Below are 15,955 nucleotides of genomic sequence, written 5' to 3'. Positions count from 1 at the left end.
AATGGAATATAATTTCATTATTTCTGATAAAATTTGAATCTTTTACGATCCATGGATTACTGTCCACATAGACTGTCCACGTAGTTTACATTGTATACGCGTTACACGTGAGTTCTCAATCTTGATTACATTGTATAACCATATTCTAAACAAAGATAAAATTTCAATCTCTCTGAAGACGCACATTTTATAGAAATCCGAATTCATTGAAATTACAATAAGGTTATCAAAATTTCACAGTGACAATTTGTAAACTAAATTACATTTGTACTTAGTCCATACGATCATTTAATTTTTTTTCGTAGGATGCAATTGAAATTCACAACATAATTCAGAAGTGAATTGCACGTAACGAAAAGAAAGTAGCTTATAGGGAATAATTCACGATGACGCACTTTATTAAATAACGTTAGCACACACCGTGTACAATCTCTCATCTTTTTGTTTTATTTACGGCTCGGTGCTGAGAAGCCATACATTTTAGTCGCCGTGAAAACGGAGCGACATGCAACGGGGAGCTGGGGGCGAGTCTGGGGACCGGTCGCGCGAAATTGATCACGCGCATTTAAAATGCACCGCGACGAGGCGGAGGCGCATCGTAATTATCGAGAAAGCGTTTCCCGAATTTCGCGCGCGCTCGCGGGACACGTGCGTGGGCCTCGTCGATTAAGCGATTACCTTAATACAACGATATGCATGCGGCGACGTCGAGGGCGCGGCGCGTTCACGCGTGGCCAACGAGTTACGATCGGGGGCGATTCGCCGCGCTCGGCCAATGGCGAGTCGGCGTTTCCCGGCGCCGATGATTATTTAATTCTTCGCGGCTGGCCTGACTGCTTTAATTATGAATCGCGTGGATCACGAGAGCCGAATAAATTTCGCACGCGCGTATCAGTGGCCGAACGTTTAACACGAGATCGAACGGGACGAGATTTTCAATTTGCCTTCTCGCTGACTATTGCGCTGATTACACCATGGTCTGTCACTCACTTGAGGAATATGAGAATTTCAAGCCAATTGACTATGTGGTTTTTAAGAAAATGAATATTTAAATAAAACTTTTATATATACTGTCTTGTATGATAGATGTATCGAATGGTTGATATATCACAATGTTTTTTTTTTTCAATGTTTGATATATATATATACATATATAAATTATATAAATAAAGCGAACTTTTTTGTATGTCTCTGTAAAAATTTAACTGAGAAAAAAAGTCGAATTGTTGCAAATAATATTTGTGATGTTTTCTCTTCGATATTTATTGGTTATAAAAAATTTTGATTGTGATGAAATATACATATATTCTGTGAAACACGTCTCATTTTTTAATTAAACAGTTTATTTGCTAAGAATATTATTTTATTTCACCATATTTAAATAAAGATTTTTTCAGTTAAATAAATAAATATCCGACAAAAAATAAAATTTTAAGTATCTTTATCTGAGTGATTTTATCATGTTTTTTGTGTACAGGTAAAAAATATGTTTATGAATTAAAGGTAATATTTGATGAATTAAAAAAATATATTGAAACGCTATTTAAAAAATTATTTAAAAAATTTTTCAAAGAATATTGATTAAAAATTATCTCGGAACACTTTTGTTAATTTATTTTTAGTAAAATAAATGATGATCTCATACAATCCAAATATATGAAATTTCAAAATTGTGTTCTCAATAACACAAGTTTCTTTTTGTTGAAATTTGATCGATCATACACTTTAAACGCAATAAGATTTTAAACAATTATTGTGAGTTTTTTTTAAATTATTAAAATGCAAGAAACGTTAGTATATGCAAATTTTACGGAAATTCTTGATAAAAAGGCTTGCTAGAGTTACTTGGTATTTGTCGAATGAGGAACTCATCAGAACAGTTGATTACGAAATAAATTTCTCAAAAGTATCACTTCGCTTGATTTAAGTTTTACTTCGCACTACTTCGTTCAGTGTGCCGAAGGGGAACTTAGCCAATAGAAACTAAACGAGAATCTCTGGGAGTTCGGGGACCACTTGCGAAGTCAATTCACCAGAGATAGAGCGCCGCTCTATCTCGCTTGGCTAAGAATCGCCGTTTCGTTTTGACGGGGACCTGTAGATACGAGCGCTTGCCAACCGAATCAACCGGGGGCCGGAGTGGAATGTGAGATAACCGATTTCGATATATCATCGGATACGGAGTAAAAGAGAAACGTAGATACGGCGTATGCAAACGAGGGAAGGGCACGGCACGACGGAAAAGCTGGATATGAGGCGGGGGAGGGGTAGGAGGGGGGAGGATCGAACGTGGAAGTCATCTTTCCGGGCGAAACAAGAAGCGTATGGCACGACGAGCATCGCTTTCGTGCCAAGAAGGTGTGCATCGGTTGTAAGATCCTATTCCCGAGTGGAATTTAAAGCGGACTTTTCCTTAGCGCAAATTTAACGTTCCTCGCGTTTGCGATCTGGGCAAAATCTCTGGACCGTTTCCATCGGTCGTTCGAATCGTACGTCGTTTTTCCTCGAAAGTTGCCTACGAAGTAAGCGCGAGCAGAGAGTCGTCGTTGCGCATTCTGCAACCCGGACTTTTCTGCGTAATACATTGTTCTCTTGATAAATTCGCGCGATCGTTTTCCCGATCTTGCATTCGGCCGGGCTGCTTTATTTACGACGGGACGAAAATAAAGCTGGCTGAAATTGTTCCCGACGAATCTCCGCGGTGTTGTCTAAGATGACGCCATGGTCTCCTTCAACGAGGCAATTCCAACTCTTTGTAATAACCCTCTGCAAATGCGGTTGTCGACGCGTTCATTTTTATAGTGATTTCGTCCCCCTGAACGAGGGGAACGTCGGCACCATTGGTACGCCAGTAACGGGCAAGTCCTACGCGATTCGTCGGCTCGTAACATCGGTACCGACATAAAATCGCGCGAGCGGCGCGTTTACGGCCGCCGTAGGCCGACAATAATGACCTTAATTGGCGCTTAAAGCGGCTTTCCTTCAATATCCTGAACATGAGTAACGCGTTGATCGCTGGACATGCATCTTCGTAAAAATCGACAGGCACGCGTGCGCGCTTTCTTATTCCGAGAATAATTCCGAGTGATTCTGCTAATTTACGAATAAATAATACAAATAATGATATTCTATTTTTATCTTGATTGCTACATATAATTTTAATTGGGTTGAATGTTCACGGCAAAATATTTCTTGGAATCGAAGTAAAATATTTAAATGAGAAATTTCGGATTTTAATTTTTAAGCAAATAGGATTTTCAAATATTAATATGACCATAATGTTAGCAATCTAAATTTGAAACAAGATTGGATGAATTAATATTTTTTCAACTAAAGTTAAAGTTAATAATTTGTAAAATTAGTTAAAAAATTGTATAAACTAAAAGTTAAGTCTTAAAAGTTTTCTTAAGATTAAATTAAGTTAAATTAATATTGAAATGTATTATTTATATTAAATTAAAATGTTATAATTTTACTTTAATATAAATATATAATGTTATAATGTTAAAATTAAATTAGTCTAAATAACAAAACAATTACAATATGGATTATCAAATGAATTAAAAATTATATTTGCAAATTAAATCTTTAATATATGAAATGCACAATAAATTCTAAGAAAAAAATTAATAAGTTAAAGTTTATGTACTTTAAAACTGTTTGTAGTTAAAAATTAAGTTGAAGTGAAAGTTCCCAATTTTTTAATTTGTTCCTCACACCCTAAAACGAAATAAGTAAATTCTGTTTTTCTATAAAGCTTTATGGGCAGTAATCTTAAATTGCATGTGACGGATAATAAAATAAACTACCTCGTGACTAGGCAGGAAAATATCGATAACCCCGTAAATGCCATGGTTTTGCCTAAAATGTTGGGTATTGGGAGATATGCGTTTACACTGGCATTGCAATAACCGCAACTTTACGACACAAAAATGGTCACTGATACATTGTCCTCGCAGAGAATGAAATTTTGTTGCGCTGCTATGTTATGTTCCATCGTGAATTTACGGCAAACATTTTTTTTTATTACACTGCACTTCGTGTATATCGTTAATTTAAAAGTATATTTCTTACGTTTCCTTATATTTCTATGATACGTTTAATAATTTTCCAAAATTGATATATGTACGAAATAAATAATCGTAAATAAGTAGCGTTTCGAAATAAATAATCGAAATAAATAGCGTTTACGAATTGTTGTATCAAAAAGTGCAATCCGTTGGGATAAATTATTCATAAGTGCAGAAACCGCGCGTTTGACTATCAGCGACGTCAAAATATTCTGTCAATAATTAATGCAAGGAAAAGTGGCCATTTGCATATTCAATGAAGTCCGCCGTACCGTCGATCGCGTGCCGTCGTCATTTGAAAACGGGCCGCTGTCGTCGCGAAGTCGTACCACTAGGCAGAGGCGACCCTAAGAAAAGTGACTCGCCGGGGGAAAACGACCTATACTTTACGACCTGCATGCAGGCGCAGATGCTCCGAAGAATCGGCAGTCGAAATCGCGCGCGTAGATGCCGGAGCAGGCACCCCAGGCGAGAGCTTACATCGTGTCGTAAAGATTACGACGTGGAAATGAGATATAAGACGACGTCATATATAGCCAATTTGGCGACGGCAAGAAAGACGTGGCGGGGGAGGAGGGAGGGGATCTTCTCTCGATATTATCATATTTGCCGTCAGGTGCGAGCATTCTCATCGCCGATAGCTCTCTTCCCCCTTCGATGGGATAGCTTAAATAAAACAAGACGCACTCCTCGCTATCCGCGCGCGTTTGTAAAACGCGGAAAGTAATACCATCTGCAGGCTGTAAAATCATTTCCGTCGAGATAGAAGAATCGAACGGTGCAATCGCGAAACTCGTTTGTTCATTTATGAAAGCTCGCGGGAACGATATTCTTCCTCTGGAGGATATTTATTTGCACGCCTCGATCTCTCTCTCTCTCTCAAGTATTCCCGAATGTCTGTTTCCTACACGTTATCGCGTACAGCGAATCGCAAAACTAAAAACTATTTCTATTCCCAGCGGACGATTCTGCAGACGCGAACGAGGGATATTTATTCGTGTAATATAATTTGGACAAATTGGCTCGATGCAACCCCGAGCGATCGGGCTAATCCGTCCGGATTGATTTGAAGCACGGTAATTTTTTGCTTTTTTGCGGAATAAAGAATCGACGGGGGCGGATTTTTGCAAAAATGAACGTAACTCGTAACGACTCGTAAATTACAATTTTCTAGTCGCGTCGCCGTTGAAAGGAAGACGCGACGTGCACCGGCTGCCGCATGCAGAGGACTTGAAAAATTTTGCACGTCTCACCGGTCGGACATCGGCAGGGCCACCCCGGGCCACCCCTCCGCCCGTTCATCTCGCGCCGGGCGAATATTTCGCCCCGAAATTCTCGAATCTCGCGCGCGGCAGAGGGAAGGGGGGGGGAAGGGAGGGGGACGGGGAGAGGGCGGGAAAGGGCTATCGCACACGGCGTGTGCGTTCCCCGTCATATTTTCCTACGTACTTTATCTTTCCCGGCGCGTACACACACCCTCGTCCTCCTCGTAACTCGATCGTGACGAGCGAGCGCGCGGACTAACAAAATTTTCAGAGTAAACGAGGTGGTGCGCGATGCTGCGCCGCGTCGCCGCGCCGCCGCCGCCGGGTGAGCCTCTGATATCGACGTCCCACACATGAATTCAATTACGTCGTACAAGCATACGAGAGTCCTCTTCACGGGCTTTTTTTTTCCCCCCTCTCGCCCGCGTAGGTATATACGTATCCCGGCTCGACGTCGGGGCGCGCGAGTATGGGTGCGCGCGTATACGCGCGGTTGGGTCAACGTTCGCGTCCGTGGCAGCTTCGGGTCACGTACGATGCAACGCATTAATGGTACCGGTGCGGGTTTGGTACCGATTCCTCGGTATCGGCGCGGAAAGGATTGCAACTCAAAATAATAATTTCCGAGTTTACACTCACGTGGATTGAAACCAATTTCATTTTGGCGAAATCAATTCCCGACGCTTCGCTCGCGGACGCGGAAGTATGCGCGCTACATTTGTGCCGCGCGATGAACGCGCGTGGACGTGTGATGATGCGCGCGCGATTTACGGCACGGAATTACGAATTAGTCAAAAGTCTATCGAAATTTATCTTATACACGGTTTCGGTTTCGGTCTGTCTACGTTACTGACGAATTGATAGACTCGTAAATTATATCAAGTAATCTTTTTTTCAGACCTCAAACCCTCCCGCGAGACAAAATGATTAAAGAGCCAACAGCTTTTCTACTTTAATACGCATTCTGACTACGTCATAAGTTCAGCTAAATGATGTGTTTAATTATATCCAGAAAGATGAATTGTTTCTCTCTCCCTCCTCTCTCTCTCTCTCTCTCTCTCTTTCTCTCTTTCGGACAACGTTAAGTTTCGGTTCTCAGCATCGTCGAAATTTCAAGACGTTCGCGATTTGTCACGGCGCGGCGCTCTGACGAACCGTCATGTACCGGGTGAGAGTGGCGTGACTGAGAGTAGAATAGCGTAGGACCTAGGGAGGAAATGGTGCCTGTCGCTAGGAGAGGAATGACGCGAGACGGAATGGCATAGTTTCCTTTTGACGGGTAATGAATAGATCGTTATACAAGAGTACAATGGACACGGCTAAGTCTTGTTGATCGACCATGGTAAATCGTCTTTGTTATTAAGAACTCGATTAAACTTTCGACGCGGTCAATTAGAGTAAAGAGGTTCGATTAATCGTCGAAATTCTCTAAACTTGATTGCAACCCCAAAGCGTTTCTCACTCACCCAGATAGTTTCGTAGAGCCTCACGATGCTCGGGTGCTGCAACATTGACAGGACCTTCGCCTCCCTCGTCAGGTTCTTCATCACGTAGTCCTTCTTGCCCTGCTCGACGTCTATTATCTTAATCGCTACCTGAAACAAGAAGCGCGAAGGGATTCACATAATTAATCGAGTACGTAGTCTAACTGAGCTAATGTTACGTAAGAAAATATATCAAAAGTTTCTTTCTATCTTAACCCTTCTGTAATAATTTATTTTTGTCGAAGCCTTTTTTTTTATCTAAAACGATTTTAAGAAATAAATTATGTTATTTCGTTTATTATTTTGTAATAAACGCGATATTTTCACATTGCCTGCCTACACTTACGACGTATAAAGCTAATTCTCCGCGATAAATTAAGATGTTACTGAAAGGTGAACAAATAACTGGTATGTAGAAGAAACTGAAGGCGGAGAAAAAAAATTCCACATCAATATAGCGCACCTTCGGTTGAATAAACGTCTTATTCCTGCGCGCGCGCACACACACGCGGCTCCTCTCGCCAGAGATATTTCCCTCCCGAGCGAGGAAAAAAAAACGCGCGAGTTTATCCTCGGGGCTTTCAGGGATCAATCGCCCCGTATTCTCTCCTCGAATTGCTAGCACGTCAAACACCTTCCATATGCCTGCTTGAGGAGCAACGAGCCGCTTTTCCACGAGGCGCGGAGGGTGAAAATGGCGAACGAGAGCGAGAGCGAAGGAGGGAGAGGGGAGTTAGGGGAGGACGGAAGAGGAGATGCCTTCTGGGATTCGAATACGTTAAGACGGCCGCGCGAGCGAATGGGGCGCGCCTTCACGGTCCTATGTCCCTTTGATGTGCCCGTGAAAGGCCCGGGGGCGGTAATTCGCACGAACCTGAGCGATTGAAACGGTGGACTCCGCCGTACTCGGCAACGAGGGTGTATAATGCAGGAAACTGTAACGCCGAATTATATTAACTAAAGGGTACGCGAGAATTTGTACCGTTATCGCAAAGGTCTTTGCGTGTGTTCGAAATTCGAGCGTAGGTGAGACGGAACTGCGACAGATGTGACGTATCCGTCCTTGAACCTATCGAAAACGATAGATTATAATCGAGTAAAGGATATAGAGTTGCTCGTCGTTGAATTTCCCTCCGATAAAATATCGATAAAACGTAACGGGAAGTGTCGCGACGTATACCCTTGCATTTAAACATCGTCGGAATCGTCTTCATTTAACCCGGTTCGACCCGGCAAGAAGCCGCTCGAGGAAACTTTCCGGGAGTTTCCTTCGTTCCGAGGGAATCCCGAATCTTGCGTCCTCGAGTTTCCAAGTTGCCTGGCAGCAGCGGGTCGCATATCATTAGCGGCGGTGGCGCCGGCATCCTTTGATCTCCCTGCTCTTTCTGTATCGAGTGAGAATGTGACACGAGCAGACGAAAAGTAGAGGGAGAACGGAAGAGAGAAGCGCCGCTGTTCCGGGATCCTTCGCAATGTGCGAAGCGTAATATATATGGAGAATGAGAGAAAGAGAGAGAGAGAGAGAGAGAGAGAGAGAGAGAGAGAGAGAGAGAGAGAGAGTGATAAAGAAAACACAAGATAGAGAGGCAAAGAGGGAGGGAGGCTTTTGCGTTAGGCTCGAGGTATGTCTGACAACTTCCCCAAATGATTTGTGGCGCTCTTCGCCAGATACACGATACTAATTCTTTGGGCGCTGTCAGTCGACCAGCTACCGCTCGCCACTGTCGACTCGCTCTCCTTCTCTCCCTCTCTCCTGTTTCCGCCGAGTTTCTCTGTTGCCTTATCTCTGTTTGCATTATGTTACAACTCAGTCAGCTGACACCGCCTCGTTCCTCGTCCCGTCGCTCCACATTATGATCGCCGCTTCTTCCTCTTTAAACCGCTGCTGTAGCGCGGTAGATCGATCTCGCGAGCCCAAGATAATGCGCGATAATGCGTCAGCATCGCATGCAAGAACGTTCCTAGGATGGCGCGCAATCGGTACGGAAGAGCAGTCACAATTACGAATTTTATGTGTACTTAATATTTCTGCGGAGGGTCTCTCTCCCCTTTTCATCCGTTTGATTCTCTTTCTTAGCTTATCTCTGTTTGCATTCTATTACAGCTCAGTCAACTGATATCCCCGACCCTTGGTCCCGCCGCCTCTTCTGGCTTGTTTGGACGTTAGTTGAATACTGAATTGATCTTGAGAGTCGCAACGGCAAGCCAAAATACCATACACGTAAGTTATTTCTCTACAAAGTTTCTACGTGCAAATGTTTGGATCTCACCCTGCAACTCTCGGTGAGCCTTTTCTCAGCCTTATCTCTTATCTTTGTATTATGTTACAACTTAGTCAACCGACGCATCGCTTTTCATCTCATCGCTCTATGTTACTCCCCTCGTCGTTGCTTGCTGTAAACTTTGTGAACCGTCGCAGTATGACGGATCGATTCTTAAAATTGAAAGCAAACTGATATCGATAGTTCGTACATTTTTAAAATTCTCAGAAAGTAGAGTACAAATTTTGAAGATTACGAACATTTATATCTTAATTACGCATTTTATCGACAATAGCATTACGATTTCACAATTCAATGGAAAAATGTATTAACGCAAAATAACTATCGTTCCCTCCCCCCCCCCCCTGTTTTTTCCGTTCACAAATCTTCAGGCTGCCACTGCAACGCATAAATTCTTCCACCCGAACAGATTAGATATACTACTGAATTGCAAGAACGCCACGTGGGCTAATTCCCAAGCGTATTCATCATGGTTTATATCAGTTAATGCGACGTAGAATTTTCTTTGAAGCCGAGATAAAATGGGGTCGAGCTGCGACGCGGCCGCAAAGAGATGTGAATAAAGTAGTTCTATTTGCGCGGGCGAAAGAGCTGGGAAAAAGCAGAATCGCGGAGCCGTAATAATGTTTGCGAAAGCCACATTAAGGTATCCGTTTTAGAGATCGCTTACTAACGAATGTTTCTGCGTGGGTCGAGATATACGAGCGAGCCGCCGTGTGCAGCTATACCCAGGGTTAGACCTGTCAAGGTCTCCTGCGGAGGGTACAGGCGCATATATCCCACCACCACCATCCACGCGTTCGCACGCACATTCACGCACATTCTCAGGTATCCTGTATCCCGAATCCGCGGTACGGAGCCAGAATGCGGGATTGTCGCTATAAGTCGCGGGTAAAGCTGCATGTAATGTTCAATTTTGAGATTACAATCAGCTCTATACTTCTATAATTTCGAATAAATCAGAAGTTCTAAAAGGCAGCATACACAATATTTTTAAAAAGATAAGTCAAGAAATAAAGAAACTTTTGTAATTTCTCAATAAAACACAATTGCATATATGTATATATTGTATACATAAAGATTTATATACATACAGATTTATTAATTACAGATGTATGAAGGTAGCAAAGAAATTCAAGTAATATACTCAGAATGTTCTAAACGTCATAATAAATATATATATATGTTTTAGACACTGATACAAGGAACTTGTCTTATCAGGAACGCTGCCAAATTGTGTGCAGCAACGCAAAATAATAAAAATAGACACAGTAACAATCATATGATACTTTTAAGCGTTTTCTGAGACATAATTCAGTCTCTAATTGTGCTTATAGATATATTGATTTGTTAGTGTCATGGTATTTTAACAGCATACATAGATGACATTGGTTTTTATTATTGAATTTTCTCTTTTGGTATGTTCTGTAAAAGTACTATCATAATTATAATTCATAATAACTTATTACATTATTTGTGTTGTGTGTGATTATTAATAGAAAATTTTCATATTGCAAGCAAATTATATTTAATCAACTTTTAAATCAAATATTAATATATGGTCTTATTACTTCATTTAAAAAAGAATCATTAAATCTAATTTATTTAAAAAAGTCCATGATTGATTGGAAAAGTATTTATATAAACTTATATATAATAATTTTTCTTAGTTTTTTTAGCCGAGAGAAGTAGATAAAATTATGTGATTCTATCAAGAGAGAAGATAAAATTAAGTTGCCACATATTTTGCGCTTTAATCTCGTTTTCTTGAATTATTAATGTCCCGTAATTTTACTCCTCTTCTCTCGCGGGAAGTGAAAATTTAGAACAAATAATAATTTACATTGAACATTTTTTCATCAAAACAATAAAATCTTATTTTTCAAATAAACATTATTTTTAATAACGTCATTCATACCGCTTATTAAAAAACAAAACATCAAATTTTTATTAAAAGAGAAGAATTAAATAATCTGTGTATAACACAGTTAAAATTTCGATACGTGCAATAATTGAATAGCAATATTATCGTTTTATAATTCAAGCAATATTTTTGTATTATACATTAAAAACGCTATCGATCGAAATTATAATATTAGATATATAGAATTAATTGGTTACCTTCGGCAATATTAATAATTAATATGAAGCACGAAATTACAATGTAACAGATATCTCACCTCGTGCGCCGAAAATAATTTGAGAAATCGGTACCCAAGCGCGGAGAATATTTGGCGTACATTTCGGGAGCACTGTTTTCGTGCGGTGTGTGTGCTACGCGATACCTCGGTGCTCGATAGTTTACATTCGGTATACATTGCGTACCGTTGTATACGCGCGCGGTTGCTTCATTTCCATTCGTGCGGTGAAGTTCGAGCCGACAGGCAGCAGCGCGTGCTGTTCCTTGTCGTCTTATTATCATCCCTTCATACACGATTATTCTCTACGTTAGCTACAATCGGCGATTAAACTGGCTCGACATATTATTCTCCTAATTAGCAACTTATATCGAGACGTAGAAGCAGACGACAGATTTGTTCAAGGACGTCGTTTTCGCCAAAACCGGAGCAAAGAATGAGCGAATTATATTAGTTTTGTTTATGATAATTATGTTATTAACGACGCAACAAGGATAACTTTTACAGAACAAAATTGCATTTGCACATACGCGGCTAACAAGGGAACCTCGCGAACTCGAAAATTTGGATTTTAATGAAACTTGGCATAAATGTAGAGGGGGTGAATACATGAATTTAGAAATTTTTAGTTGGTGCCCAAAAACGATTTGACGGGGTGAAACCACCCTTCAAAGTTCAGATGATTTTTGCGGTTTTTCGATATATGTCGTAAATTAAACAAAACATAAAAAAATGTTTTCTATGAAAGTTTTACAGTATAAATACCTTTATTTAACTATGCTATTTATTTAAATTTTTTTTTTTTTTTATGAATAGCGTAGTTAAATGGAGGTATTTATGCTGTAAAACTTTTGTATGAAACATTTTTTAATATTTTGTTTAGCTTACGAGATATATCGAAAAACCGCTAAAATGTCTCAACTTTGAAGGGTGGTTTTACCCCTTCAAACTAAAAATTTCTAAATTCATGTATTCACCCAGCTCTACATTTATGTCAAGTTTCATTAAAATTAGAATTTACGGGTTCTCGCGAGGTTTCCTTGTAAGTAAATCGATGAATTAGAAAATCTTTACATTCTTGCAATGACACTCATGGATTTGCAGACGTATAAACTGTTCTGCATCATTGAATTATTCCTAAAAAGATGATTCGTATTCTTTCCCAATATTTAGCGATTATACTTATCAATATATAGAATGTATTATTACGCGGCATTCAAGAAACCTTTGTAGAATATCAAACTTCAATTAATTACTTTTGTACACTTTTTTTAATTTCTTGTGAGTCATAATTTTATTAACTGCACATTTGTCGCACGTATCATGATAAAGTAGCCAACGTTACTTTCGAATTCTTCTCGACTAGTAACGGAAGGTCATGAATAGAGAAGCCTGAGACGAAGAGTGGTATATGCAATATTTGATCAATCGTATCTATTTTTTTTATCATGTATTGAAATATATTATAATCGCGATTCTAGCGATGTTTGCGTAAATACAATTTGTATATTGCAAAACCTCTGTTGTATCTCTATATCGATGAAGGGAGGGCACGAAAATCCTCGCGATCGGGATTGGCGGGATCGAAACGTGACTGCCGGGTGTCGTCCGGCCGTTATCATAAACGAGCTGCCAATCGACTGTAGTTTGCCGCGCCGCTCGGTATATATCGGGATGGGGAGTAGCAGCCGGTCTGCTCTTATAACTCTCGCGCAATTGGAGGGCCGTAATTCGAAGCGAATAATTGACCGAATGGCGCGGCCGGTGGCGGCGTTTCAGAGGTTTACGGCCAGTGGCACGACCTCAATTTCGCTCCGGCAATCTCTGCCTGCCTGCCTGCCTGCTTGCCTGCTGCCGAAAAGCCATGACCGCGCGAGAGCGGCTCTCCTGGCACTCTCCGCGTCATCCTGGCCCAAATCCAAACCATCGATCGCTGACCGCGAACGGCCAGACGATCAACGAACGTGCGGTACATCGTTAATACGCGGCCCGACGGATGTGTATGGATGGACGGATCGTGGCGGCTTGCAGAAAATTAGCCGCTTTAACGTGAGCATCTCCGCTCTAATTTCCCTTCCCTCTTTAGGGCGCGAATAACTTTGACGAGAGCAGCGAGGGGTTCGTTGATATAAAGCTGGGTGATCTGACGAGATAAGATTTACAGAAAATCAGGGAATAGTTATGTTTAAGAGCAGAGTATTTGAATGATGACTTTATAGATTTTGATCCAGGAAATCTGAACTTACAAAAATACAAAACAATAGAATTTTTTTTTTTTTTTTTGTTAGAGACGATTTCCATCTCATTTATACTTTCTATGTAAAATATCGATTATATTCAATAATAGATTTGAAAACAAATATTTTTTTAAATAATTAAGGTACCACATAATTAACGTTTGTTATCTCGTCAGTAAGATACCAATTTTTGGGGGAGGATTATGAATTTATTTGAAAGACGCGGGGATTCGGTTTCAAGTCAGCATACACTATTTAACGCCGCGCGCCGGCACCCGGGTGTTAATCTAATCGGGGTAAATCGAACCCGTCCATTTCCATTCGGACGTACGCGTACGTTTAATATCCGGTTATTCGTCTATCGCGAGCCCCGTAGCCGGGGCTCCGAAATTAAAAACCCGTTCGTATGGTGCGACAGCTTCGAAAAGCTTCATCCAGGCGTGATGTACCTACCTACGCCGGAGAATCTACTGTGCGCTCTCGTTAATTCGGGGGAGGCGGAGGAAGCTGAATCGCTATTAGCCGCACGGGGATTCCCCGGTTACGCTTCGCCGGTTCCACCTGCCTTAGTGCAGGCGCAAAAAAATATGGAGAGTACGATCTGAAAAAAAAAAAAGTTAGGGCGCGTTCCCGTCCCTCGCGTCTCTTCCCGTTCCCCCTATGCTGTCCGTGCTCCGCGGGTGCTTGTGCAACGGGTGGCACATTGTGCATCCCGATGAAACAGATAATCACTTTGGATTGGAATCACTGTATTTTCAAGACGCTATTGAAGGGGGGACACTCTTTTTCACATCACGAGGCACCGTTAGTTTGCGTTGCAACGTGCGCGTATAAATAGGGTTCGTTCTAAGTCTTCTTCTAAAAAGCTTATCCTCTCGGCTTTCATCGTTCATGATCATAAGTTAAATCATGAACCGATGCCCTTTGCGCGCGGTGATCGAAATTATTTTATAAAAATTAACAGTCGCCAATTCTTCAAATTTCAATTGAATAATATTGAAATACATTTTATTTTTTATTTATCATTTATATGAAGAATTAATTAAGAAGACATTCTCACTTTCAGTGCCATTTTTGTATCTTTTTTTCAGGAATTGTTTTTAGGCGAAAAAGTGTGAGTGTAACTTAAAACTCTTGGTACACATTTTTTAATTTTTTTTTTACAATTTCTTTTAACATTAGACAAGATGTTTTGAATAGTTTATAAATCTGTATGATTGTATAAAAAATTCCGGCTTGTTATTGCAATTATTTAAGATATATAAACTATCCAAAACAAAAAATAAAAAAAATTTTTTAATCTGTACAAATGTAGTCTTATCTAACCTGCAACCAAATTTAAAAATTAATTACAAAAGCGATGAAATTTCAACTGTTAAAAAATGTCTAAAAAATAATTTTTTGAAACTCAAAAGCATAAATATTCGTTTAACTAAAAAAGTAACTTGTACGTAATACTAGGAAAGCCGATTTTTATAAAACTGTATTTATGATAGTTTTACGTGAGCACATAATATACTTATTTAAATTAACATTTTTACATATAAAATGTCAAGTCTTTAGCCTCAACGCGTTAATCCTAGTTTCTCTTTAAAAACAAGAATTTCTCTTAAAGACGAACGTTTTCTTTATCGGGGCTTTAAAGTTGAGTATCGCAGACAGGATAGATTTAATTACGCGGCGAATTGTAAATTTAAGAATTCACACGATACGCGGGCAGAGAAGCCCGGTCGTGGCGAAGGTGAGGAAAAGAAAATGAAGTAAGGAAGAAGCACGGGGGAAAGAGAGGAAACCGCAGACGAAGGAGGGAAAGAAGAAGAAGGTGAATAAAGAACCAAAGTGGTTCCGACCGGTAAAAGGGCATCGGCACGACGGTTAAATTCATTAGGCCGACATTGCAATGGCGCGGACGACGATTCTGCGCGGAATATCAATGAATTCGTGGGCACGGCGGACCCGCGCGACACACGCGGTATTTAGGGTCCGGACGGCCGGCGTACATAAATCGAGAGATACCCGATAAAACGGCCGAAAAAATACGAGTTGCACCCAGAATAAATAACGTACACGTTGGGGGGATGCTGCGGTCAAACGTGGGGTTATGAATTACAGCTTATGAAAGGCGCGCCGCGGGACGACGGAGGGGAGGGGGAGGGGAAAAGTTCCGGGGCGAGCGTGCGAGAGGGAGGGGGGGAACGCGGAATAGGGGCTGCCAACGCAACCCTCCTTTTTCGGGAACGAAATTCACTCGTCGCAGACGCCAATCGAGGCGGAAATTTACTTTCCCTCCCTCGATGGCGCCCGCCCACCTCCGGGGTTTTTCCTCGCGCTGGCAATCGACCCACTTTCCGGCACGCACTCGCGCCCGATATATGCTCGTACACGCCGGTGAACATGGCAGCCAGCGTGCCACTCGAGTTGGCACTCGCTAGAAAAGCACAGAAGGGCACTGATAAACGATCGCCAGGGTTGGCGTCAG

The 15,955-nt window shown here is 41.0% G+C and overlaps 1 protein-coding gene across 1 annotated transcript in view; it reads right to left on the bottom strand.

Moving 5' to 3' along the window:
• Positions 1-8,183, bottom strand: part of LOC105831531 (MAP/microtubule affinity-regulating kinase 3) — a 49,165-nt gene extending 40,982 nt beyond the window's left edge. The window contains exons 1-3 of the mRNA XM_036284424.1: positions 8,049-8,183; positions 7,694-7,888; positions 6,802-6,930 (exon numbers count right to left, since the gene is read on the bottom strand). Of these exons, the coding sequence (XP_036140317.1) occupies positions 6,802-6,930; positions 7,694-7,888; positions 8,049-8,183 (459 nt within the window). The remainder of the gene's footprint in view (positions 1-6,801; positions 6,931-7,693; positions 7,889-8,048) is intronic.
• Positions 8,184-15,955: the final 7,772 nt, after the last annotated feature.

Source organism: Monomorium pharaonis, chromosome 1, assembly GCF_013373865.1.
Source record: "Monomorium pharaonis isolate MP-MQ-018 chromosome 1, ASM1337386v2, whole genome shotgun sequence".
Classification (NCBI taxonomy): domain Eukaryota; kingdom Metazoa; phylum Arthropoda; class Insecta; order Hymenoptera; family Formicidae; genus Monomorium; species Monomorium pharaonis.
Note: the sequence above shows the minus strand (reverse complement) of the source record. Positions and strands in the feature narration are given on the sequence as shown.